This window comes from Manis javanica, chromosome 6 (genome assembly GCF_040802235.1).
Source record: "Manis javanica isolate MJ-LG chromosome 6, MJ_LKY, whole genome shotgun sequence".
NCBI classification, from domain to species: domain Eukaryota; kingdom Metazoa; phylum Chordata; class Mammalia; order Pholidota; family Manidae; genus Manis; species Manis javanica.
The window spans coordinates 144841376-144864109 of NC_133161.1; the positions used below are offsets into that span (position 1 = coordinate 144841376).

General features: G+C 58.0%; 1 protein-coding gene and 1 long non-coding RNA gene across 12 annotated transcripts in view; one reads left to right on the forward strand and one right to left on the reverse strand.

The window, feature by feature from the left end:
• On the reverse strand, window positions 1-8956 carry LOC140843029 (uncharacterized). Its single transcript, XR_012132691.1, has 4 exons — window positions 8677-8956; window positions 5278-5390; window positions 3808-4518; window positions 1-3359 (listed from the first exon to the last, which is right to left on the reverse strand). It is a non-coding gene; the product is annotated as an uncharacterized lncRNA (long non-coding RNA).
• The window catches only part of BCL9L (BCL9 like), a 27394-nt gene continuing 12679 nt past the window's right edge, over window positions 8020-22734 (forward strand). For 2 of the 11 annotated variants that reach the window (XM_036992890.2, XM_036992892.2), the window contains exons 1-3: window positions 8020-8729; window positions 9903-10080; window positions 14797-14852. Coding sequence is in view for 4 of the 11 variants with exons in the window: in XM_036992889.2 (XP_036848784.2) it covers window positions 18826-18863 (38 nt within the window). In the remaining 7 variants the exon portion in view is untranslated. Of the gene's footprint in view, window positions 8730-9902; window positions 10081-13483; window positions 13680-14796; window positions 14853-18696; window positions 18864-22734 lie in introns of those variants that run through there. The other 9 variants (XM_017673359.3, XM_073239640.1, XM_017673360.3 and 6 more) reach the window with 6 other exon arrangements.

Consider the following 22734-nt stretch of genomic DNA (forward strand, 5'->3'; position numbering starts at 1 on the left):
ACATTTTTATTACCAGCTTAGATGAAAATACAGTATCGCATATCACAGATGTAAGCCTGGAGGGATGGTAAACACTTTGAAAGACAAGATAAGGATCCCCAAATCATCTCTGTGTAGAGAATGGCAGGCAAACCTAAGAAGATGAAATGATCAGAGGTCTATGTAAGACCTCAGCAATGCACAACAGAAATTGTTCAGGTGAAATAGAATTAGGAGCTTTAGCAAGTTCAGTCTGAATCATGAGTGTAATGTGGTGCTAAAAGCAAATCCAATTTGAATCCACATTAATAGAGATCTAGTAATTGGGACAAAGGAGAGGATTGATAGTCCTGCTTTCTTGAAGTTGGCCAGGTACGGGAGTGAACTGGGAATGTTTAGACTAAAGAGGAGAAGAAACAGGAGTCATTAAAGTTCAAATATGTGAAGGGCTATCATGGGGAGGAAGAATTAGACTTACATGGGGTGATACCCAGAGCCAGCGCACGGACTAAGAAATGGAGACCATTACGAGACAGAGCTCAGCTCCACATAAGGAAAAACAGACATTCATAAACGGAACCTCTGCGTTACAGGAGTTCAAGATGGTGATGCACTGTTTGCCAGGCATGTTGGCAGAGAGTTGAGCATCAGATAGACTCCGAACTAGGTAGTTGGTCTGAGACCCCCTCCCACCAAGGTCTGTGATTCTCCCTGCGTTTGCTCGTTCTGTGCCCCTCGTGGGCCCCTCTGTGCTTCCCTGTACCTGAGGTCAGTTTCCTCTTCCTGCACCAGATCTACCCGAGGAACCACTGATGGCAAATTGACACCTTTTAATTATATAGCGTCTTTTAAAAAAATTGTCCCATCTTTTAAACTCTTTGAGGGCAGGTACTTGTATTATCTGTTACTGGATAAAAATTTATAACCTGTCTCCCTCAGCCCCACCTCCCCTCCCCACCAAGATAATTTTATTCCTTACCTGTGGTTGGAAATCCTGTCTTGGCCTGCTCAGTTCCAGGGCTTTTATGGTACAGAACTGGGAGAACAAGAGGGGGGAGAGAGGAGTAGAGACGCAGGGACTGGGCACCTTTCTTGTGTGTCAGGGAGAATCTGGGTAATGGGTGAAGGGAAAGGAAAATAACGGAGCCTGGGCGGCCAAGCCAACCCAGATAAGGAGATGACAGTGGGCAAAGAGAGAGACCGAAGCTCTGTGGACTATGGAGGACCAAGAGGCAGAGAGAGGGGCTGATGTAGGATCGGCAGAATACAGGAGGAAAGGGTATTTTAACCAGTGCTGTGGTAGGTTACATATGGGATCACCTGGACATACCAGGAAAAATTGGGATTCCTTTTTGATTATTTTTGGCCTCTGAGCTGAACCAGAATGTATTCAGGTTACTTATCCTGTAACTTCCTCAGGGTTCAGCATGGTGCCAGGGGAAGGCAGGGCAGCTCAGCAGTGCCTGCAGACAGAGCAGACATGGCCCGGGGCTGCTGGGCTTCTGCAGACGGACTGAGATGTTATACTCCTTCCTGTACCTTAGAGTTATATCTTTTAAAAACATTTCCTAATCTGGGACTTCAAGCTACAAATGGCCAAGGAGTTAGAATCAGTTTTGACAGAGAAGAAACTGAGATCCAGGGAAGGTAATCAGCTTGTGTGAAGTCACAGAGCAGGTTTTAGGCCTCACGGGACTGGGAACATGCCTGGTATAATCCAGAGATGCCTTTAGATCAGGCCAGACAGCTATATGCCTGTAAATAGGGTCATGAAGAGGGAGAAAGGGGGGCTGGGGGATGGGGCTCTGAGCCCCCCTCCCTCTGTTCAGAGCCCTGCACCAGGCTCTAGGGGATGTCCAGATAAGGAGGCCAAGGCTGCCTTCCCAGATCTCATGGCCTCACAGGGAAATGCGCCAGACACAGGAAGAAGGCCAATGGAAAGTTGGAAGCAAATGCTGCCATGGTGGCGTGGACGGAGTCTGGACTGGGGATCAGGAGACCTGAGCACCGCTTTCTGACATCACTCCCCAGCCTCGTGATTTTAGGCAAGTCCTTTCACCATTCTGGGCCTCAGTTTCCTCACCTGTGAACACTGTCATTCAAAAATAAAAGCTCTTCAGTGCTACACACAGGGGCAAATTAGTGCAGTAACTATATATATTCTGCGAGCACTCTCCCAGCATGCTCATCTCTCTAGGCAAGCACAGTCTCAGAAAGGCTCTTGACTTCAGTTCACGGCAAGAATGAAATGTTCCCAGGATTCAGAACTGCCGGGCAATGTGCAGCAAAGAGTAGGAGCTGGCTCGGGCGGCTTCCTCTGGGGCCGCGCCTCTGACAGCCTCTCCTGGGTTTATGAATTTTTCTGTTCTCCCTCCCCAAGCAGACCAGAGCTGTGTGAGGGTTTTTATTTCAACAAATCAAAACCACTGTTTAATTGCCATTTTCCTGATAAAAAAGGGCCTGGAGATAAACTCACCCAGCCCTCTAGTTTTATATTTCAAGACACTAAGGCCCAGAAACAGGGTGTGACTGGGCCAAGGTCACATACTCCTGTGACTCTCAGGCCAGTCTTCTTTCTTCTGGGACTTGGAGAATTTACTTGGGAATGCAGCCTTAGAGATCTCTTGTAACATCTGGTGAGATCCGTTGCTCGGCTCCTGTTCTATCTTTAGACGTCCAGTGAGATGTCCTGTCTGCCTGGACAGAACCACACCATAGGCTGGAATAAGTCTCAGCTCAGACGTTGCTCCCTGCAGGAAACTTCCCCAGACTTCCAAGCCCAAGATAGGTGTCTCCCTGAAGTGCTCCCTGAGCCTTCATAACCCTGAACTGAAGTCACCTATCTGTTGTCCATCCCCAACGAGACTGTAGGCTCTGAGGGCAAGGGTCACATCTGTCTTGTTCACCAATATACACCTATTGTCTAGTCCACTGCCCGGCATATAGTAGGTCCTCAAAAAAGATTTGTTGAATGAGTAAGTAGGTGGGGTTGGTAAAGAAGGATTCTCAGAGGAAGAGGCAGATGTTGAGTTAGGTATCACAGCCTAAAAGGAGGACAGAATTTTCCCTGGTTGGATGAACTATCCCTGCAAAAGGAAATCTTCGATAGAGGGTAGTGGGAAATGGGGAGAGGAAGGGAAGTAAGGTAAGCAAAAGAAAAGGACGGAAAAGGGACCCTTCAAGATCATGGCCTTCACTAGCCTGGAAGGGCTTCTGTATAGGGGGGAGGAAGGCTCTCACCCAGCTGGGATAAGAGGGGTCCTTTTATGGAGACAAACCCAGAGGGCAGGGAGCTGAAGAGGCCCAGGGTAGCAGGTAGGAGCTCTGAAACCGGGCTACAGGCTTGAATTCGATGCTGGGGTCTGGAGGAATGGGAAGGCCTGGGGCAGAAAGAAAAGAAGGTGAGGCACAGTGTCCTTGTCTGACCCCCTCTGTTAGCTTGAGGCCCTGGCAGGAGAGGGCCTATGTCCTCTAGTTTTTCTGTCTTCCTCCAGGTGTCTGGGCGCCTGGGACCTACAAGTAGACTCCTTAGGGCAAAGATCTAGAAGTGGCTGAGGCAGCCTGCTGAGTGGGGATGGCCTGGCCAGGATTGTAGGAGCTCCCCCGTTCCGCTAGCTTCCCAGAGGGTTCCCTTCCCCTCCCAAGGTGCTGTTCCTGCAGGAGGACTCTAGCTGGCTGCCACCGCTGCCCGAGCATGGCTTTTGCCAGCGACTGCTAAGCCAAACCTAGCCACCAGGGGGCAAAAAAAGCAGCCCAGAGGTCGCGATTCTGCCACATCCCCAATCCCCATCTACTCACACCTGGGGGCCAAGATGGGTGGTGCCTCACCTGGCTCCCACTCAGAGCCCGGTAGCTCCGTTAACCCCTTCGTGCTTAGTCCGAGGTACTTCCCTCAGGCAGAGTCAGTCATAGTAGAATTGAGGGGCAAATCTGATGGTGGAGAGGGTCTTGCCTAGAAGAGGGGCTAAGGTGGAGGCGAAATCAGGGTTTCCTGTTACTCAGGCGTGTCCTCGCTGGAGCTGGGGGACGCTAGCATTCCCTGCTTCAGGTGGGTGGCTGCCTCCGCAGATGGGTGAAGGAGCCCCCTGGGGGCAAGAGAGGCCAGGGCTGTGGTCACCTGCGCTGGGCCTCACAGGCGGGAAACAGAGACGAATGCTGCGGTAGCCACAGAACCCAGACTTCCGGGGTCCCCGCGCCTTCTGTCAGGGACCTTTGCAACGACCAGTGGGCCGGGCGGCCAGAGTGGAGGGAGAGACGCAGAGGACCGGCGGGGGAGGGTGGACAGTTAAGATTTGGCACGAGTGAACGACAGGAGGCAGCTGTCAGGTGCCGGGTTTTGTGTGGCGCACCTCGAGGACCAGGCAGCCTTCCAGGGTTCCGACCAGCCCAAATTCCGAGACTGCCTTCGGGCCACAAGGTGTTAAATTGTGATAGGAGTGGGGTCTGGAGTCCCTCCCTCGCAGCGTCTCCACCTCGGAGTCCATCAGGCTGGCACGCAAGGAGTTAAGTCTGCCCGCAATCTGCAAGACTGGGGCCGGGCTGGGGGAGGAGGGGGCGCGGAGGAGGCAGAGACGGAGAAGGGGGAAGCTGACTGCAGGGAGACAGCGCCAGGAACCCCCTCCCTGGGGACCTGGCCCCTGGGCTCCCAGCCCCAAAAGAGGCCCTGCCCTCCCCGGGGTCGTGCTCTCTTCCCCCGCCCTGCCCCCGCCCTCCAGCTTTTTGTCCCCAGGAGGGTGGGCTGCTGGATTTCCAGCAAGCCTTGGCTGCCTGCTCAGTTTTTCCAAACCCTCCAGTCGGGGAAGGCGGGAGCCCTGTCAGGATAAGAGTCCTCCCCCAGTGCCCTTACCGACCCCTCTCCCAGTCTCCCTTTTCCTCCCCCCCGCACAGTTTCCAAACTTCTGTCCCTTTCCTACCCGGGCCCCTGCGCCCCTATCCCCACCTCTCTTGGTTCCCAAATTCCAAGATTAGGTTGGAGGGGCCAGGTGGGTCCCACAGTCGTGGAGAGGCGCTGGTATAGCCATACTCCCTCCGCAGGCCGACCCTGAGACCTGCTGGTAGCCGGCCGACTCCTAGCCCGGCGGACGCCCCGTCCCAGAACGTGGCCCCAGGGCCACCAGTGAAGGTGGTCCAGGGTCTCCCGCCTCGGGATGGAGACAGGCTGGGGGCGCCGGCAGAGCTGGGCAGCAGGCTCTGTGGGGCTGGTGCCAGGCCCTGGGGCAGGCAGGCTTCGAGGAGGGGGGCAAAGTGTTCGGAGCGCTGGCACGGTTCTGTCCAGCAGGTCTATTATATAATAATCACCATCTATCAGGAAGCCAGGCAGCTGGAGAGAGTGGGGAAGCCAGGATGCCCGGATCCGCTCCTCCTCCAGCCTCAGGAAGGTGTCTCCACCAAGCCGGGGGCGTGAGCGCAGTCTAGAAGTAAAAGGATGTGGGGGTCGAGGGGCAAGTGAGGGGCTCTGGGCAGTCCGAAGGCGGCCCCGAAAACCCCGCCCCCAGAACGCTGACTGACAGTGCCCTGAGCCAATGATTGAAGTCACCGTGGGGCTTTTAAAGTTAACTCTTTCTTGGGTCCTTAAGTTGCCTTAGGGGGAAACAGTTTTTTCCCAGGAACCTTTCTCCTGCATCCCTCCCATCTGCACGGGGTGGGTAAGGAGTACCAGCTGGAGGATCCTTTCATACTAGTTACTCCAGAAAGTAATCTCATAATCAGCAGCCCTTAGCACCTCACCTCGCAGCCCAAAATATGTATTACAAAATGTTGTGTGTGTGTGTGTGTGTGTGTGTGTGTGTGTGTGTGTGTGTGTGTGTGTGTTGTGTACACCCTGTGACCCTGTGACTCCAGAAGCCGGTCCGCGTTGCCCTGGCACACTCACACCGCCACGAACAGGCACCCTCACACACCTATACTCAAGCCGGCAGTGACACCGACACTGGCTGACACACCTGTGCCACATTCCTCGTGACACAGTGACACACAGATAACACGGAAACACACGGCGATTCCCCTAATTTGCCAGTAGAGGGAGCCGCTCGATTCTAGCAAAGGGCCACCGGCCTCTCTCTCCTCGCTCACTCCAGGGTTCCACCCAGAACTCGTGGCTGCCCCGAGCTCAGCTCCGCGTCCCAACCTGGAACCTACGCTGGGGGAATGAGTCAGAGCCCCACCCAGGGGAGCTCTCTACATGGCTGCTTCACAAGACGTGCCGAATACTCTTGAACTTACTGTGAACCACATATAACAGACCCCTTGCAACACAGCCACCACTCATCCCTACAGAGGTTGTTTTTTGGACCTACTGTGAATTGGATATTGTGCCAAAGAGATCATAACAAGCCCAGGTGGCTCCTCACCTATGTAATGGGAGACAGATCCATGTAAATGGGGTGGACCCTTCCTTCTAACAAGCATCCTCTTTGAGAAATAGCTCTCTGGCCTTTTGGCTCCTCTTACATGTGCAGGAGCCTGGAGAGGGGAGAGGAAATTAACCCTGTTTCCATGGGTCAGGTGCTATCTTAGGTTCTTGGATCTTTCACACCAGAGCTCAGCCTCTTGGGCTTCAGTTTTCTTTTCTTTTAAATGGGAATAACACTGACCTCATAGGGTTGTAATGATTCAATCCCTAATCCTGCTTGGTGCTTGGCACAGCAGTTAGTAGGCATTTGGAGAAGTTTTGTTGATTAGATCAAAGCACGATCAAGAGATAACGTGTATAAAAATGCTTTGTAAACTGCGATGGTAGGCACCCACATGGGTTATTATGTTATCTTCTTTCAGGGTTATTCCCCCTTCTCTACCTGTGCCTCCCAGACCTTGCCCAGTGCCCAGCTGCTGACATCATACCCATCAAGTGAGTATATACTGAAGCTGTACTCTGAACCCAGCACTTGGGCACTGTGAGGAATAGAGAGCCGTGAGAAGCGTGGTCTGGGCCCTCAAGAATCTGAGGCAACCAGACATACATACAGGAGAAACAAGATAACCATATAAATAGGTTCTCAGTTTGTGTGGCATGAATGTGATATGTGGTCAGAAGAGAGAGTGGCCAGTGAGGGCCAGAGCTACCTGGGAACCATCTGTAAAGAGGAGCAGGGGATAGAGCAGAGGAGCCAGTTGGCAAGAACAAAGAGGCTTGCTAGTGCCCTTTCTTTCCGAGGCAGTCAGTGCTTGTTACATGTTGGGATTAATTCTCTGGGATGCAGAGAAAGTGCCCTGGGATAAGAAGACCCAAATTCTGGTCCTGGGCTTACCACTTTCTATCTGTGCAACTCTGAGTAAGTCCCTCACTAATGCTAGCCTCAGTTTCCTCACCAGTGTAATGGGGTCATAACATCTTTCTCACAGGTTTGCGGTAAACATTGAAATAACACAGTGAAATGCTTTTTAAATGTGCTTTACAATTTCTTTTTCATTGCATCTACCCTCCTAGAGGGTCTTGGGTGTGTGTGTGTGTGTGTGTGTGTGTGTGTGTGTGTGTGTGTGTGTGTGTGTGTAGCACTTTGAGTTTAGAAGAGAGTTCTTTTGAGAAGACAAAGGTTTCACTTCTACATTTTCTTAGCATCCACTTTGCGCTGCTGAGGATTGAGACGAAAAATTCAGTCTATGTCCTCAAGGACCTCATGGTCTACTAGGAAAGAGAGATGAATAAAAAGATGCTCAGTGCATAATGAATGTGGGTGGGTGCAATGAAGAGGGGGGACCCAGTAGTATGTGTGTGTGCGTGTGTGCGTGTATGTGTGTGTGTTGGGGGCTGGGGGGAGTCCAGGCAACTCCCACTCCTTCCAATCAGTGTAGACAGGAGGGTAGGTTTGCCAAACCTCTCCCTAGCCTGGGATGTTGATGCGTCTCCGCAGTCCCCAGGAATGGGAGGAGAGAAGGATGGAACCCCCTCCCCATTCCCAGGCCAACTTGCCTCCTGCTAGCCGGCCGGGCGCCTTACCGAGTCAGACCACTGGGAGGCTGGGGGAGCCTGGTTGGGCGAGGAGGCGAGCGAGATAGGGGAGCTCTTATTTTGACAGGGGCCTCTCCGGGCTCTGGTATGAAGGCAGAAGGAGGCAGCCAGAGAGCCCCGATGCTTATTCAGGCTGGGGAGAGGAGCCGAGTGGAGGGGCGAGCGAGGCTCCGGCAGCGCAGGGGAGCCCGGGGAGGCGGCGGCGCGCGGCGGAGCCAGTGGCCGGACATGCCCCGGATCCGGGGCCGCTGCACCACTGCCGCCGCCCGGAGCCAGCCGGCCGGACGCCCGCACGCCTGGGTCCCCAGGCACCGCGCCGCTCGGGGGCTGCGACCCGGACCCTCGGCGCCCTACCAACAATAAGCGCCCAGACAGCCCCCTCCCCGCCCTGCGCCCGCCGTCCCCGCGGGCCTCGGGGAAAGTGAAAGGAGGAGGCGAAGGAAGGAAGGAAGGAAGGAAGGAAGGGAGGAGGAGCAGGCGCCGGAGCCGTGAGGTTCGGGGCCGAGACCCCAGCCCCGAGCCCCGGCCGGCGGGTGTGCGCGCTCTCCCGCCGCTGCCCGGCGCCCACGACCATGCTCCGCGGTTGGGAGGCAGGAACCCAGGCGCCCAGCGACCCCCGGATACCCTCTCCCGGGCCGGGCGGGTATTGAGATCGAGGCGTCCAGGATCAAAAGATCACCGCCTGCCCGTCCCCCTCCGCACCTCCAACTGGCGAGCAGGAGGACCCCAATCCACGTACCGACCCTGACCTGGTCATGGCGTCCAGCTCCGGCCTGGCGTGAGGACCCACGACCCGCGCGAGGTGAGGGGTGGGCTGGGGCTGAGGGCGAAAGTCGTGCCGAGCCAGCAGAGGCGGGAGGAGGGAGATCCAGTTTGAATTGGGGAGAGGAACCACAGTCTGATTGTCGTTGCCCTCTGGCACGCACCCCCTGACTGTTTAAGGGGTGGGGGACACCCCCAGGGGTAGCGGAGACTACTCTTGGGCTCCCAGTCAGGTTGGCAGCCCCGGAGCACAGGGGGGAGGGCTGAGGGGCAGCCAGGGGACCCTGCCACCCCAGCGCCGAGAACAAGGCCGGCCTTGGGCCAGTTGGAGCGGCAACCCTGCCCTGGGGGCTTCTGGGAGATGTAGTCCCCCTCCCAGGCTAACCAGCCCCTTGGGTCCCAGCACCCCCGCATTTCTTCTTGGGCTCTAGGGAGCCTCCAGAAGGAAGTACATTGACTGGGACTGGAGATTACTGGGGGTCACCCTCTGTCCCCAAGCACTGCCTAGGAGAATAAGGGGCTGTGACTGGAGGAATCTCCCCTGCCAAGGATTCTTAGTGATGTGGGCTTGGCTGGGGTGGGTGGGGTAGTCACACAGTTCCTTGGAGGTGTCCATGCACGCTAAGGGGAGGCACCCTCTGGCTTGGTCTGGAGGAGCCCTTGGGGAAGGACTATGGGGAAGAGGAGCAAGGCTTAGGGCTTCTTGCTTGGCTCGTGTGTGTCCTGTCCCAGGGCTGCTGGGGTTTGGTTTCAGGAGAGGATAAGGGGTACTTCTCCCTTTTCCCTCTTGGGAGCTGAGTAGGAGAGTGTCCCTGACAGTCTGGGAGGCTGGAGGGTGTCTCTCTGGAGCAGTGAAGCCAGGATCAGCTTCTGTCTGTCCAGCTTCCTTCCTTCCGGGTTTCTCTGATACCCTCCCCTCCCTCCTCCCTCGGTCTGTCTGCTGCTTGGGGTGTGTGTTTGTGTCTGTGTCTCGGGGGGCCTCTGCTGCAGGAGGAAAAGTGTGGCTCTGGGAGAGGTGAGCTGAGCATGTGGTTGAGCCCTGGGAAAGGGGCTTGGAGGCCCCCTTGATCTTTGGCCTCGGTTTCCTGTTTTACCTAGGAAAGCTGTCTTCCCCTCTGTATCTGCAGTAACCCTGCTGATGCCCCCGGGCAGCTCTCTGAGTGAGACCTGCAGGGGGGCGGGCTTCCACTCCTCTTTTACTCCCCCTCCTCAGCCTCACCACGGAGTAGCCACTTCTGGGCTGGGGCTGTCTGGCTCCTCTGCAAGTTTGGCTGCTTGGGTCAGGACCACGATCTCATGACCCCAGGGGAAGAGCATGTTCAGGCCCTGTCCTTCTGGTGTCAGCTCTGAGGTGCCTGCTGATAGAAGCCTCAGGTCAAGGCTGAAAAGAGGTGAGGAAGGTGAGGGGCAGAGGGAGTCTGGTGCCAGGAAGAAAGGCACTGCCTCCACCAGGCTCCTTGGCTTTGGAGAATCTGGCCTGGAGTTTACTGCTTACCTGTGTTGCTCCTGACTTGGGGTGGGGTGGCGTTGATGTTAGAAAGGGTACCCATGAGGGGTAGAATACCTAAAATCTTGGATCCAAAGTAATTCTTGTGCTTGGGGTGGCAGGGGCCCCATGGCTGGAGATGGGTCCTGGAGGTCCATATGGGGACTCAAAATGAGTTTCTAATTACTGGGGTGAGAGTTAAGGTGGGAAGAGATTACAGAGTCTTGGAGAAGGATTGGTGTCTACAGAAATCTGGGAAGAGTACGCAGTGGTAAAGTGGGACCTAGAGAGCTTGCTTGTGGAATCCGTAGTGGGCAGCCATGACTCTGTGTGAGTAGTTCCTGCCTCCTAACTTCGGGTACCTGGGTTAAACGGGAGCCCTGGGCTGGAGACTCAGTGTCCGTGAGCAGGCAGAGCAGTAGCCTTTGGGCAGAGGCCTAGTGGGTGGCAGTGTTGATTCAGCAAGAGCTGGAATGCCCGGCACCTGCTTTAGATTAAAAGATGTCTGCAAAGGCGGGGTGGCTGGGATGGAGCTCCTTGGGGCCTAGGAATGGTCTGGAAGGAAAGGACCAGGGTTACAGGCAGCAGCTCTGGCAGGAGTGGAGGGAGCCAGCAGTCACCCAGCTCTGCAGCCCCTCCTCCAGGGACTCTAAGACAGGAGCCGGGGGCACCATCACACTGCCTCTGGTGCCACAGGCTGAAGTTCTGTCCCAGTGCCCCCACAAGTGAGGGCAGTTGTGTGGAGCCAGGGTGTCTGAATGTCCAGTCTTCCCAGGACCAGAGGCCTACAAAGAGGTGCAGGCCCTGGGGTTCTTGTTGCCCTGATGCCATGTTTACTCTTCCTAAAGCTCCTTGGTTGCTGGTAATGAGGCACCCTAAGAGCCTGGGCACCGAGGGGTGACAGGGAAATGGCATCCCTTCTTGTGCCAGGAGCCCTGGGCACTGACCTGGTCCTGACTGGAGGGAGGGGGCAGAAGGGGTGGCACCGTGGGAAAGTGGGCTGCTGTGGGAGCCAAGCGGGTACAGGCTGGGTGCCGCGGGCAGGGATCATCTGCCAGGCCCGCTCTCCCTGGGGTGGGGCTGGCTGTTCCAGGGACTGGCTCGACCTGTTGAGCGCCTGGCTGCTCTAGCTTGGCATCTGTGCCCCTGCCTGCCAGCCCTGGCAGCTGCACCCCAGAGCCCCCCTGTGGGGGCTGTGCCCAGGGGTCTGGGGAAAGGGGTTCTGACTGGCCAGGGGCCAGGCTGGGGGGCACCCTGTGTGTGCTCAGTTTCCCTAAGTCCTGTCTTCTAACTAGTGAGCCGGCGTGGGAGCCGGCTGGAGGGCCAAGCAGCCAGAGGCCAGTAGCTGAGAGGCTGGGTGACGGAGGCCACAGCTAGAACTCCTTGTGTGCTGCATGTCCCTAGGACCGGTGGCCCTGAAGGCAGCCTGGAATTTCCTCTGCTGGGTGCCAGGGCCAGGCCTCCAGAGCCCCACCCCCCAGCCCGGCCTGACCTCCCCTCCCTGGGAGAGAGCTGTCCACTTTCCCTGGAGGTCGGGGGAGGGGCAGTAAGGGCATTCGGCTGCCCTGGGGGGATGGGGGGGGGACTTCCTGGGTGTAGGGGTGTGTTGCGCTGCCTCGGTCTCCCCAGAAGCCCTCACTCCTGTGGAGAGGAGGGAAGCCCAGGGTTCCCAGAGAGATGCCCCTCCCTCTGCCCCACTCCCTGAGTGTAGGCAGTCTTGGGCCCCGTGGAAGGAAGATCCCTGAGCCCTGCAGGCCCTTGCTGTTTCCCCCTCCCCCCAGCCCCTCGGCTTTAAGCCCATCCCGGGGCCCTGATAGCCAGTGGGGAGGCGGAGCCAGGGTTGCCCCTCTGTCAGGGAGAAGGCAATCACCATGAGCCGCGAATGGGGTAAGGGGGTCCAAGCAGGCTGCCCCTTCCTGTCAGTCCTGATGGGAAGGGCAGCCCCTGCTGCCTTCCTACTTTTCCAGCTAGCCTCCTTTCCAGCCTGGGCCTCCCTGCCCCTGCTAATGCTGGTGTCTCTTCAGGTCCCCTTCCCCAGGGGCTGGGACTCTCTCTGTCCAGCCTCCTCTTCCAGCGGGCTGCTGGCCCTGCTCTGGCCTGTCCTCCCCTCCCCCTCACTCTCCACCCCTTCCCCAGCCTCAACCAGGAACGGCCCTGAATCCAGCATTTCCAGCATTTCGAAACCAGGATTGTTTTGAAATCCCTCCGTACCTCTCCACCCCCGTGGCTCCCCCCCTCCCCACTGGCCCAGAACTTAGTCCTCTAATCTGACTTCACGCTGTGCATTGCTGGGGGTGTGTATGAGTTTGTGTGCTAGCACATGGCCACGTGCGTACTACTGATGTGTGTGTGTGTGGGTCCCAGGGTGTGTGTATCTTCTGTTGTTAGCAGTTCTGTGCAACTGGCCCATGTCATTGGTGTTTCTTGAGTCTTCTGTGAGTATGGGAGCTTCTGTGGGGCTCAAGGAGCCGTTTTTGGGGAGTTGGGGGTATTTGTAGGAGGGATCTTGGATGTGTGTCTTTGGGAATTGTGTCTGTTTATTTCAGTTGCACGTGTGCCCAGGTTCTTTGAGGGGCATATGTGCATATATGTGCACATGCGTGCCGTCTGCTTCTGTTCCTGCCTCTCTTCTACTCCCTTGGAACATGTCTGGAGGGTGTCGTCCCCTGGTCTCCCTGCAGCTCCCTAGGGCATGAAGTCCTCTGTCCTTTGATAGGGAGGTTTCCTGTAACGGGGCCAAGGCTTCTGGTAGTTCTGGAGTCCTTGGAGAGAAAGCAGTGGAGTGGGGAGATTTGGGCATAGACTGTCCCCAGGGCTGGCTCTCTCCCCTGTCCCTTCAGTTCCCTAGCAGCTGGAGGGATCCAGCACCACCTGTCTACCCCTTCTTGTCCTCTTAGTTCAGTGGTGGCTGCCACAGGGAGGCCCAGTGCTCTAAAGGAAAGGGCTGGGGAACAGGAGGTAACCCTCCGCCCCTGAGGTCACTTGCTTCATTGGGGACAAGGAACAATGTCAGACCTGGGAGCTTGCTAATTTAAGGCTCAGAAAAGTTGCCTTCTCTAGCCAGGGGGAGACAGCAAAACAAGACAAGGCACTAATTTTTCCAGCCTGAGCAGAAGACAGAGGGGCCTGGAATCCTAAGGGGTGATGTGCCACCCCAGAAATATGAGGTGTTTGGGGTGGGGCCAGCTGCCATTGTAGCCTTGATCCTGGCAAGTTCTTGATGTCTGAGCTCATTCCTGTCACCTGCAGTTAGTTTTTCGCAGGAGGGAAGGTTGTCAGGGGCTTTTTCTTTTTTTTTCTGAAACAAGGGTGGTGATCGAGTTGTCAGGCACTGGAAGCCCTGATACCTGACTGACTGTCTCAGTTGCCCATCCTGGGCTCGCAGGCTGCGGCTGAGGGCTTTCCTCTAGAGAAGCACTTGTGGCAAAGGAGTGCGGAAGAAGAGGGCTGGCGCGTTAGGGGCCGTGGGTAGGAGTCAGGGGCCTGTGGCGACAGCAGCACGAGGTAGGCAAAAGGATAAGCTGTCCCTTTTTACTCCCTGCCCATCGCCTCTGGTCCCAGGACTCAGTGGGAGGAAGGGAGGGGTGGAGGCAGGTCCCTACAGTGCTTAGTGACCCGGCTGGGGCAGGGCCTGGGCAAGGAATTTTCAGTTTGTTTCTCAATCTCTGTCTCTGAGACACGCGCACACACACACGTCACTGCAGACACCTCCAGGAGATGTGGCCGGAAACGTCCCCCAGGTGGCGGCAGGGCAGGGCAGTAGTAGATGGGGCCCTGTGGAGCCAGCCTCATTCTGGCAGAGGTTCTGAAGTTGTCCCCTAGAACTAGAAACTGAGTCCAACACAAGGTGCCCCCCCCCAGCTCCTGCATCCTGGACCTGGGTGCCACACAGGCCGGAGAGGGTTAAGTCTGGTTGGCGGGGACACCCCCGCCCCCTCCCCAAGTGCAGTGAGGGAGAGGGAGGGGTGGCTAGCAGCTTGCTCTAGTTGGCGTCTCTCCCAGAATTCTTCGGAAGAGAACTCCCCTTTGACCCCCAGTACAAACTGAGCCCAGCCACCCGCCTGCCTGTGGGAGCTTCACACAGCCCCTCCTACCGAACCGCAAAGCCCATCCAACCAGGCCAGGTCTCCAGGATTTCAAGTCTGCAGGGGACCAGGGATATAGCCAAGGAGACCACACAGGGACACGGGACCCACACCATTCTTTTACCTGACATAAGATAACCCTGGGGTGGCTGGCACTGGAAGCTAGGGTCCTCAGGCTCCCCTTCCATCCCTCCCCCCAGGTCCTCAGGCTGGGTCGTGGGGTCACCCTCTCTCCCTGTGGGGCCCAGCTTTGAAGGAACTACAAGGCATCTTCCAGTGCCTTCTCTCCCAGGTCCAGGATAGGGAGGGGGAGTGCAGTGCAGCAGCTGGGTCAAGCCTGGCTCCCCGCCAATCCACAGAAGTCCTGGAGTTGGGGTTGGTGTCCCAGTAGCTCAGAGACTTCCTGGAGCTGCAGGCTGCGTGTCTATGTGTGCATGTTTATGCGGTGTGCATGTGGGGGCGGGGCTGGGGTCATGGGAGGAGCAGGGGCCCAGACTGCTGGCCTGGGGCCTCTAGCTCTGACCCTCTCTCCACAGGGAACCCCCACCCCAGACCACACCCTTGAGCCTGATCCCGACACGCCATTCCTGAGGTGAGAGGTCTCTGTGCTTCTGCGTCCCGGCTGATCTGTCTGCCACAGCCTCCCGCTTGGCTTTTTGTCCTGGGCGCCCTCCTCTTGGCTTTCTGCCCCCACTTCTCGTTTCATTTCCCCCCTCCCAGAGGAGGAGGGTAACAGTCTTACAACCTGGAACCTGGCAGGGAGGTGGGGGCGGCGGGACTGGGGCAGGAAGGGTTAAAGCACCACTTCAGTGAAATCCCCAGCCCTCTTAGCTGGATCCCTTCCCCCGGGTGGGGGGCGGGGATCTCCTGCCCTCTGGCCCCAGGAGGGCAAGGTACGATTTCCTGGTCATCCCAAGTACCAGCTCCCGGCTCGCTGCCTCTGCTGGCTTTGGCCTCAGCTGGCTAAGTCAAAGCCAGGGTGGCTACCAGCCACTGTACTGTGGCCCCTGCCCTGCCCCGGACGCCCCGAAGGACACACACGCACTCTCTCTCTCTCTCTCTCTCTCTCTCTCTCTGGCTCTCTCCCTACTGCCATCCCCTCCCCCATCCCTCCCCTGTCCTTACTTAGCAACAACTCCCTGAATTCACAACAAACATGCCGGTAGGCTCCTGGTCTGACCAGGGAAAGCTGGAGAACGCTGCGGACCGGGAGGAGGCAGGTCTCCTAGACTGTCCTGGGAGGGAGGGCTCTTCCCGTCTGTCCACCCTCCCTATGGGAGGCCACTACCCTGCAGAGACCCAAGGAAGTGGTCCTGTTTCCAATGCAGTGAATAAAGTGGGGAGCAGTGACAGGTGTGGCTGAGCAGGTGGGGATGCCACCCCTCACTAGTGAGTCCCACTTGATCTCTGACCCCATCTGGGGAGTGAGAGGGGTTGCAGACTCCCCTCTAGTCTTTGGGTCCCTTTCAACGGGGCCCTGTGCTGTTTTGGCACCTAGCCTTGCCACCTCCCCTGACTCTTAGGGGCCAGGATAGATGAGGATGTAACAGGCTGGGGGTGGCCAGGGCTGGGGGCAGCCCAAGAACTTTGCTCTCAGAGCACCTGCCAGGCCAGGCACCTGTTGGTGGGTGGGGAGTGGGGCCTCTCTTTGATCTCCTCCCTGTGCGGGAACGGTGGCCTCCAGCTAGGGCCTGGTGCACATCAGGAAGGAGTGTGTGTGGGATCGAGCGTGAGGCTCCCACTCGGGTCCAAGCACAGAGGGCTGGCACCAGGGCACATCTGGGTATATTGTGAAGTGGCTAAGAACCCAGCCGCGGACTGCTTTCAAATCCTGACTCTTCTGGTTCTGGGCCGTGTGCCTTAGGCAAGTTACTTAACTTCCATGTGCCTCGGTTTTCTCAGCTGTAGAGTGGGGATAATAAAAGTACTTTCTAGTAGAGATGTTCTGAGGATTAAGTCAGACTGCATGGGAAGCCTTATGGCGAGTGTGAGGTCACAGAATGCTCAAGCCTGTTAGAGAGCTTCCTCACTGACGCTAGTCTAGCCCTTCACAGGGGCCCTTGACCTCCCGAGGGCTGTAGTAGGGGAGGAACAGATGGGGGTGGGAGGAGCAGGTGGGGGGTGCAGAGACAATCTTTTCACCAGGTCAGGCTTTTAGATTCTAATACCCCTTGTTCCCACCCTCTAGTTGCCTCAGTTTCCCCACTGTTGATGCTGGCTGACATCTTCATTGCAAGTTTGCCAAATAGCCGTGGGCCTGGAAAGGGGCCTAGAGGACTTAGGACATGTCCCCCTCTCCATCTCCCAGCACATCCCAGGGCCAAGCCCTCCCTCCCCAGGCTCTTAGCTCCATCAGCTTCAGCACCCCTCCAACCGCCCCATCCCCTGCTGCTGTCCCTTCACCAGGCTCAACAAGGCATTCTGTCCTTGAATGGCTTACATGGCCACCTCCTCTCCTTCCTGGCCTAAGGGGTCAGGGAGCGTCCTAGCAGGGAGAAGTGACAGTGCGGGGCTGTGCCATGGATGGTAGCTACTAGGCCTGCCTCAAGCCCAGGGCCCCCTGGATTCCATGTACCCTGACTGGGCATTTGACTTGAGTGTGGCAGTACAGCACCGAGGCCTGTGATATGCATAGAACCCCAGATGGGCATGCCTGGTGCCTGCTGCACATAGATGGGCAGGAAGGAGGCATCCTGAAGTTCAGAGGAGGGATGGGTCCTATCAGCACCCATGGCATGCAGAGGACACCCCAGAATCCTTTCCTGGGCTGCATGGATGGGTGTGGGCAGCGCAGGAAAAAGTTCTGTTCAGCCCTGTGTGCTCAGGGGCCCAGGAGAATGCAGAGAGTGCCTGGGTGGGCAGGGATCCTGAAGGCCCTGGGATGGTGGTGGGATGGTGGAGGGGCTGAGGCCAGGGAACTTCTGGGTGATGAGCCCAGACATGGGCAGCAGGGATGGCGGCCCACAATGAGGGCAGCTGTGCAGACAGGTGAATTGGATCTCCTGGGGAGTGAGTGTACAAATTTTGGGAGAAAGGGGAATAAGATGTAACAAAAGTACCTGGGGTGCCAGGGCTCCTGGGTCTGGGCCCAGCCGGCTTGGCTAGCAGGTAGCTTCTCTGGCCTTGGTACCAAGAGGGATGAGCTGGAGCCCCTGGCTCTACTCACTACCTCCTGTGGGACCAGACAGGACACCTCCCCTCCATGGGCCTGGGGGTGAGGGCTCGGCAGAGGCCTGGGCCATGCCTCCCGGTGGGGCTGGTCACACTGCCTGTGCCCGGCCCCCGGGGCCTGTGCCTTGGGCAGGCTGGGGCTATTTTTGGGATCAGGCTGGGGCTCTGGGGCTGGTTTCAGATGTTCCAGTGTGAACAGGAGAAAATGGGAACAGATGGCTGGAGGGTTCCAGTCAGCGGGTCCTGCTGGGAGCAGGTTATTTTTAGGGCCCTGTTAACCCTTCTGGGGCTCATGGAACCACCCTGACAGGGACTGCCCTTTCTGGCTGCAAGAGAACAGGTCTTCTCCCTGGACCCCTACTTTGAACAACTGCGTGTCTCAGTCGCCCTTCTTTCCCCATGAGACCCTCTACTCTTTAAAGAGGTCCATGGCAAGAAAGCAGGCGCCAGCTTCCTCCGGCCCAAATCCGCAGGGAAGTTGCGAAGGGGTCAGGCAGGGCGAAGGGCGGGAGCTGAGAGGATGCTGGCCACTGCAAAGGAAAATCCCCTCTCACCTCCCTCCTGGGGTTCTGAGACACAGACCTGAGGCTAAGAGGACAGGTACCTGCTCCCAGGTTCACCCTCTGGGTCTGAGGGTGGGTCTGTCTGCCCAGGGATGCTTGGCCTCTGCGAGGAGGGCACAGGAAGAGCCACGTCTGTACTTGGTACAAATGATATCATGCCACAGGCCCTGTTCCCTTGGATGCCCCAAGGGCAAATATTTGGACAATGCCAACTTTACCAAATGCCCGTGTGTTTGGATGGCATGAGGGAATAAAGAAGGGGCTGTCATGGCCAGAGATGATTTATTGAGGGCTGAGGATGTCATAGGTATTCTGTTAAGTAGTTTCACTGGTAGTATGTCACCCTTAAGTTTATCCTCTTTTTACAGATAAGGCAACAGGCTCAGAGGGTTAAGGTCCCATAGCTAAAAGGGGAAAGATGTGATTGGCACCCCATCTGTCTGACAGCAAAGCCCAGTGGTCAGTCCACTGCATCACATTGCTTGCCAGTGTCCCAACCCCAGAGGGCGAAACTGGAGGGGGGCAGGGGGGTGTGCACCAGACCTCCGCAAGGAGCAGGTCTGTGGGCTGAGTGTGGGAAGGGAGGCCTGGGGTCAGGGGATCCTGCCCATCACCACTCTCACAATCCCCTAAGCCCTTCTTGCCTGAGGGTGCCAGGACTGACACCAGAAACCCCATCTGGCCTTCCTGTCTTCCCTGCAGGAGGATCACAGGCATACATCCTGTCTCGGCAGCCCCCACCCCCACCCCGTCCTGGCCCACAGGCCCCTGCTTCCTGTAGGGTCATGGCAGGCTGGATGTCAACGTGGGCAGAGCTCGAGGGCCCTCCAGATGCTGCTGGTGCCCGGGGTTTGGGCCAGGCAGGCGAGGTGAGGGGGCTGGGAGGATGTCCCTGCTGCTGGCAGTACCTGGGGGAGAGAGCAGGGCGGCGGGCAGCCCTGGGTGAGGCCCCGCCCCGTGGTGTGCTGCCTGGCTATGCCAGCAGTCGGCTGTACTCCACTCCTCCCACAAAGGCCCCATTGTTCCCTGCCGCCAGGCAGTTTGGAGGAGGTTCCTAGGCCACCCCTATTCACCACCCCCCCACTCCCTACCAAATGGGGGCCAGATTAACCCCTTGGATGGCAGAGGCCAGGTGAGGGCCCACAGGGGGCTCCCCAGCCCATTCCTCCTTTCTGGGAGTCCAGGCTTGGAAAGTCACCTTTTAACCACGTGTATGCAGCAACAGGGCACCTCCGGAGACCGGGTCTCCCACCGGGTAGGGAGTAGCACCTAGACCCTTTCCCACCCCTGCCAGGGGGCAGGAAGTGCCAGTGGAGTGGCAGGCAGAGACCAGATATATTTGGGCCGGTGGGGCTAATTCCAGCCACCACCGCCTGGCCTACTGGCTCCTGAGCTCCTTTCCTTCCTGTGAAACCAGAGCTGGGTTGGGCCTAGCTCAGGATTTCGGTGGATTTAAAGAAGCAGCAACATCTTTGCCAGCCTGGTTTCCTTCCCCTCCCCAGGTGGGGTCTGGGCCACAAGGATGGGGCAGCTTCTTGCTCCTCCCTTGCCCTGGGTTAAGGCCTGGCCCTTGCCCCTGCTGGGGTGCCAGGCTGTTGGCACTCCTCTCTCCCTGAGCTTTGGGTGGGTGGGGTGGGCGGGGGTGGGCTGTGGTTTCCTGTGTTGGCTGTTTGTGCCTGGCCCAGAGTGCCCGCCGCCTGCCTGGGCTTCCTGCCCTGTCTTGTTTCCTTGTGCCCCCCACCCCCTCCCCCTGTGGGAGGGAGTAGCCAGGGATTGGGCAGCAACCTTTAGGGGCACCCTACTGCTAGGGCATGACTGCTTTCCTAGTCCTGGCCACACTGGCATTGGTTGAGGAAGCCAAGTGAGGTGACCTCAAGATTGTCCAGGAAATGCCACTTGTCTTACAGCCTCCAGAACGGGGAGTGGGCACCAGATTGGGCAGAAATCCCCCGCAAGAAGGATCCTGTTCAAAGTCCCAGACTAGAAAGGTCCTAGACCAGGAGTTTCCTTGTCCCTGTGGGGTTGGGGCTGCCTGACCTTATTCCTTGGGGCTGCAGGTGGGGTGGGGTGTTTTGTCAGCCAGATAAAAATGGCTGATTTGCATGGTCTCTTTGGCAGGGGGCTGGTGGGGAGTGGGAAGAGCTGCTAGGAACCAGGGCAAGCACCCCCACACCCCCAGCCCTGGAAGTCTGTACCCAGAGGGTCCAAGAGCAATACCTGGATTCTTCAGCAGATCTCCTGCTGGGCTATGAATCCTGGACCTCCTCCCCACCGGCTGGGTCACCACCTCAGGAAGAGGAAGTGACCTGGGGGGTAGAGGAGAGCTCCTAGGGACCAAGGAGCCCTGACACCCAGGAAAAAGGAGTCTCAGGACCTTGTTGTCTTGGAGGCTCTATCTCCCTGAGCCAGAGGTCAGCCATCCTCTTCATTTCTTCCAGGGCCCTGTCCTTTCAGCCATCGCAGAGGGTCCTAGCAGCCCACTTCCTCTCTAGAGATGTCTGCCCACTGCACATGGAAGCATTAACCCTCCAAGCTGTTTTCTCGCCTCCTCTTTTGGGTTGTTAGAACTAGGCAATGAGACTGATGGGCCAGCTGGCAAGCCAAGCAGAGGATCCCAGTGTGGGGGCAGCTAGAAACAGGCAGGTTGCCACTGGTGTGTGAATGTCCCTTGTACCTGTGGCAGTTCTGTGTTGAGCCAGGTATGTCACACCTGGGAGTCCTGGGCATCCATCAAAGCCTTCCTGGTCTCCTTTCCTAAGCCAAGCCAGGTTCAGGCCCACTGGCTCCCCCAGCCCCCTAAAGATCTCAGGCTATTTGTCTCAGGAGCCACCTGTGCTCTTTTCTCACGGATATGCCCCTGACCTTTCACTCAGGTGACCTGCACGCTGTTTGTGAGCACGTCTCCACTCGCTACCCTACCCCGTAAAGAGGGAGCGACAGCAGTGTGTTCACAGATCCCCATCCCTTTCCTGTCACCCATCTCAGAGCTCCTGGCCTGGGGCCAGAAGCCCCTTCACTCATTGTTTAAAAACTGCACCCAGCAGGAATTAGCCCTCCTGCCTCCCATCCCCAGGCTTCCAGGTCTCTACGGGGACTGAAGTGTAATAGGAGGGGTTTCTGGAAGCTGGGCAGGCTCCAGTAGGGTAAAGGGGGGAGGTGTGAGATGGGAAAGTCCTGACTCATCTGTGCTTGACTCAGCTCGCCCTCCGGCTCGGGGGGAGTGAGGGGGTGGAGTCCTCGCGGGGAGGGCGCCTGCTGGATTCTTCTGGGGAGGAGCCTCGGCCTGACTGGGAACACCGAAGAGGACTAATTTTCCAAGAGCCCCTTTCCAAATTATTACAGGTGCCCGTGTTTGAAGCCGTAGGGAGTGGGTGGCCTCTGCCCTGCCCCGCCACCCCCACCCCTTGGGGGCCTGGACCCAATGGGCTTGTGGAGAGCCCACCCACCTGCTGAGAACTTCGTGGGGGGGGGGGGCGCGGGGGGCCACTGCAGCACAGGGAAACACCGTGGGGGTCAGGCCTCGGTTCTGCCCTCTGCTCACGCGACCCAGGGCATGTCACTTCCTTTTCCCAGACCTCAGTTTGCTCATTGTGCAATGGGAATAATAATACCGTCCCTGTAGGTGGTATGTAGTTTAAAGACCAGCGGGGTGGTGTAGGTGAGAGCCTGACCCGTGTCAGCCGCGGGCCTGTCCCCAAGCCCAGGTGCTGCCTGGGCTGTAACGGGTTGTGATGAAGGAGATGCAGGCTGGCAGCCGACCGCTTTCCAGTCCGGCCCTGGACTTTGGAACCTTCCCCTTAGGAGCCTCCCTCCCCAGAGACGGAGAGAAGGCCAATGTGCCCGGGGTGAAATTAGGGTTCGCCTCCCACAGGGTCGGGGCTGCCCCCGCCCCCAGTCCCAGCACAGCCTCCAGCAGCCCTGCGGGGAGCCCCGGGAGTGTGCCCCAGCGTCTGGCTGGGCTGTCACCAGGACAAAGCGCCCTGGCCCAGGAATCCTCCCCTCCCCCAGGCCGGCCCGGGGTGCGGGGGAGGTGGGGCAGGGCAGGGGGCGGTTGGCCGAGGCTTCTGTGTTTGTGTAAGTCCGCTTGTTGGTGTATCTATGGCCTTGTGTGTGTGTGTTTCTTTGTGACTACCAGGCTGAACTTTGTACGGCTCCCTTGTGGCCGGGCCTCAGTCTTTTCATCTGTTCAATGAGCTGGCGCGCCCCCCTCTGCCCTCCGGCAGCCGCGGTGCCGGTTTCCGTGGCTCCCGCCTGGGCCAGCGCCTCCCTCGGCCTCCAGCACAGCTCCGCGGGGCCGGCGTGAGCGCGCCTTAGTTTCCTGGGCTCCGTGCGTGTCTTTGTCTCCCCGTCCACGTGTGAGCTGTGAGTGTGTGTGAAGCAGAGCTCGGGTGCTTATGGGCCTTCCAGCTCCTGCCCGGCGGCGCCCGGCGCCAGCCCAACCTCGGCCCCGCGCGGCGCGCGCCCAGCCCTCGTGCACTTGGCCGAGCGTCCGGCGGCGCGGCGCGTGCGGGGCCTGGAGAGGCACGCCGCAGCACCGTCGGCCCCCGCTCCCGCCCCCGCCTCGCTCGCTGGCTCGCTGGCTCGCTCTGCCTCTCCGCTCGGGCTCTGCCGAGGGGGGCGGGGTGGGGTGCAGGCGCGGGGGGAGGGGAGGCTCCTGCATTCTTGCGGTCGGGGAGGAATCTGAGCCAGCGTTACTGGTCTCCAGAAGAGCCCAGCTGCAGCCCCGGGGCCCCGCCAGGC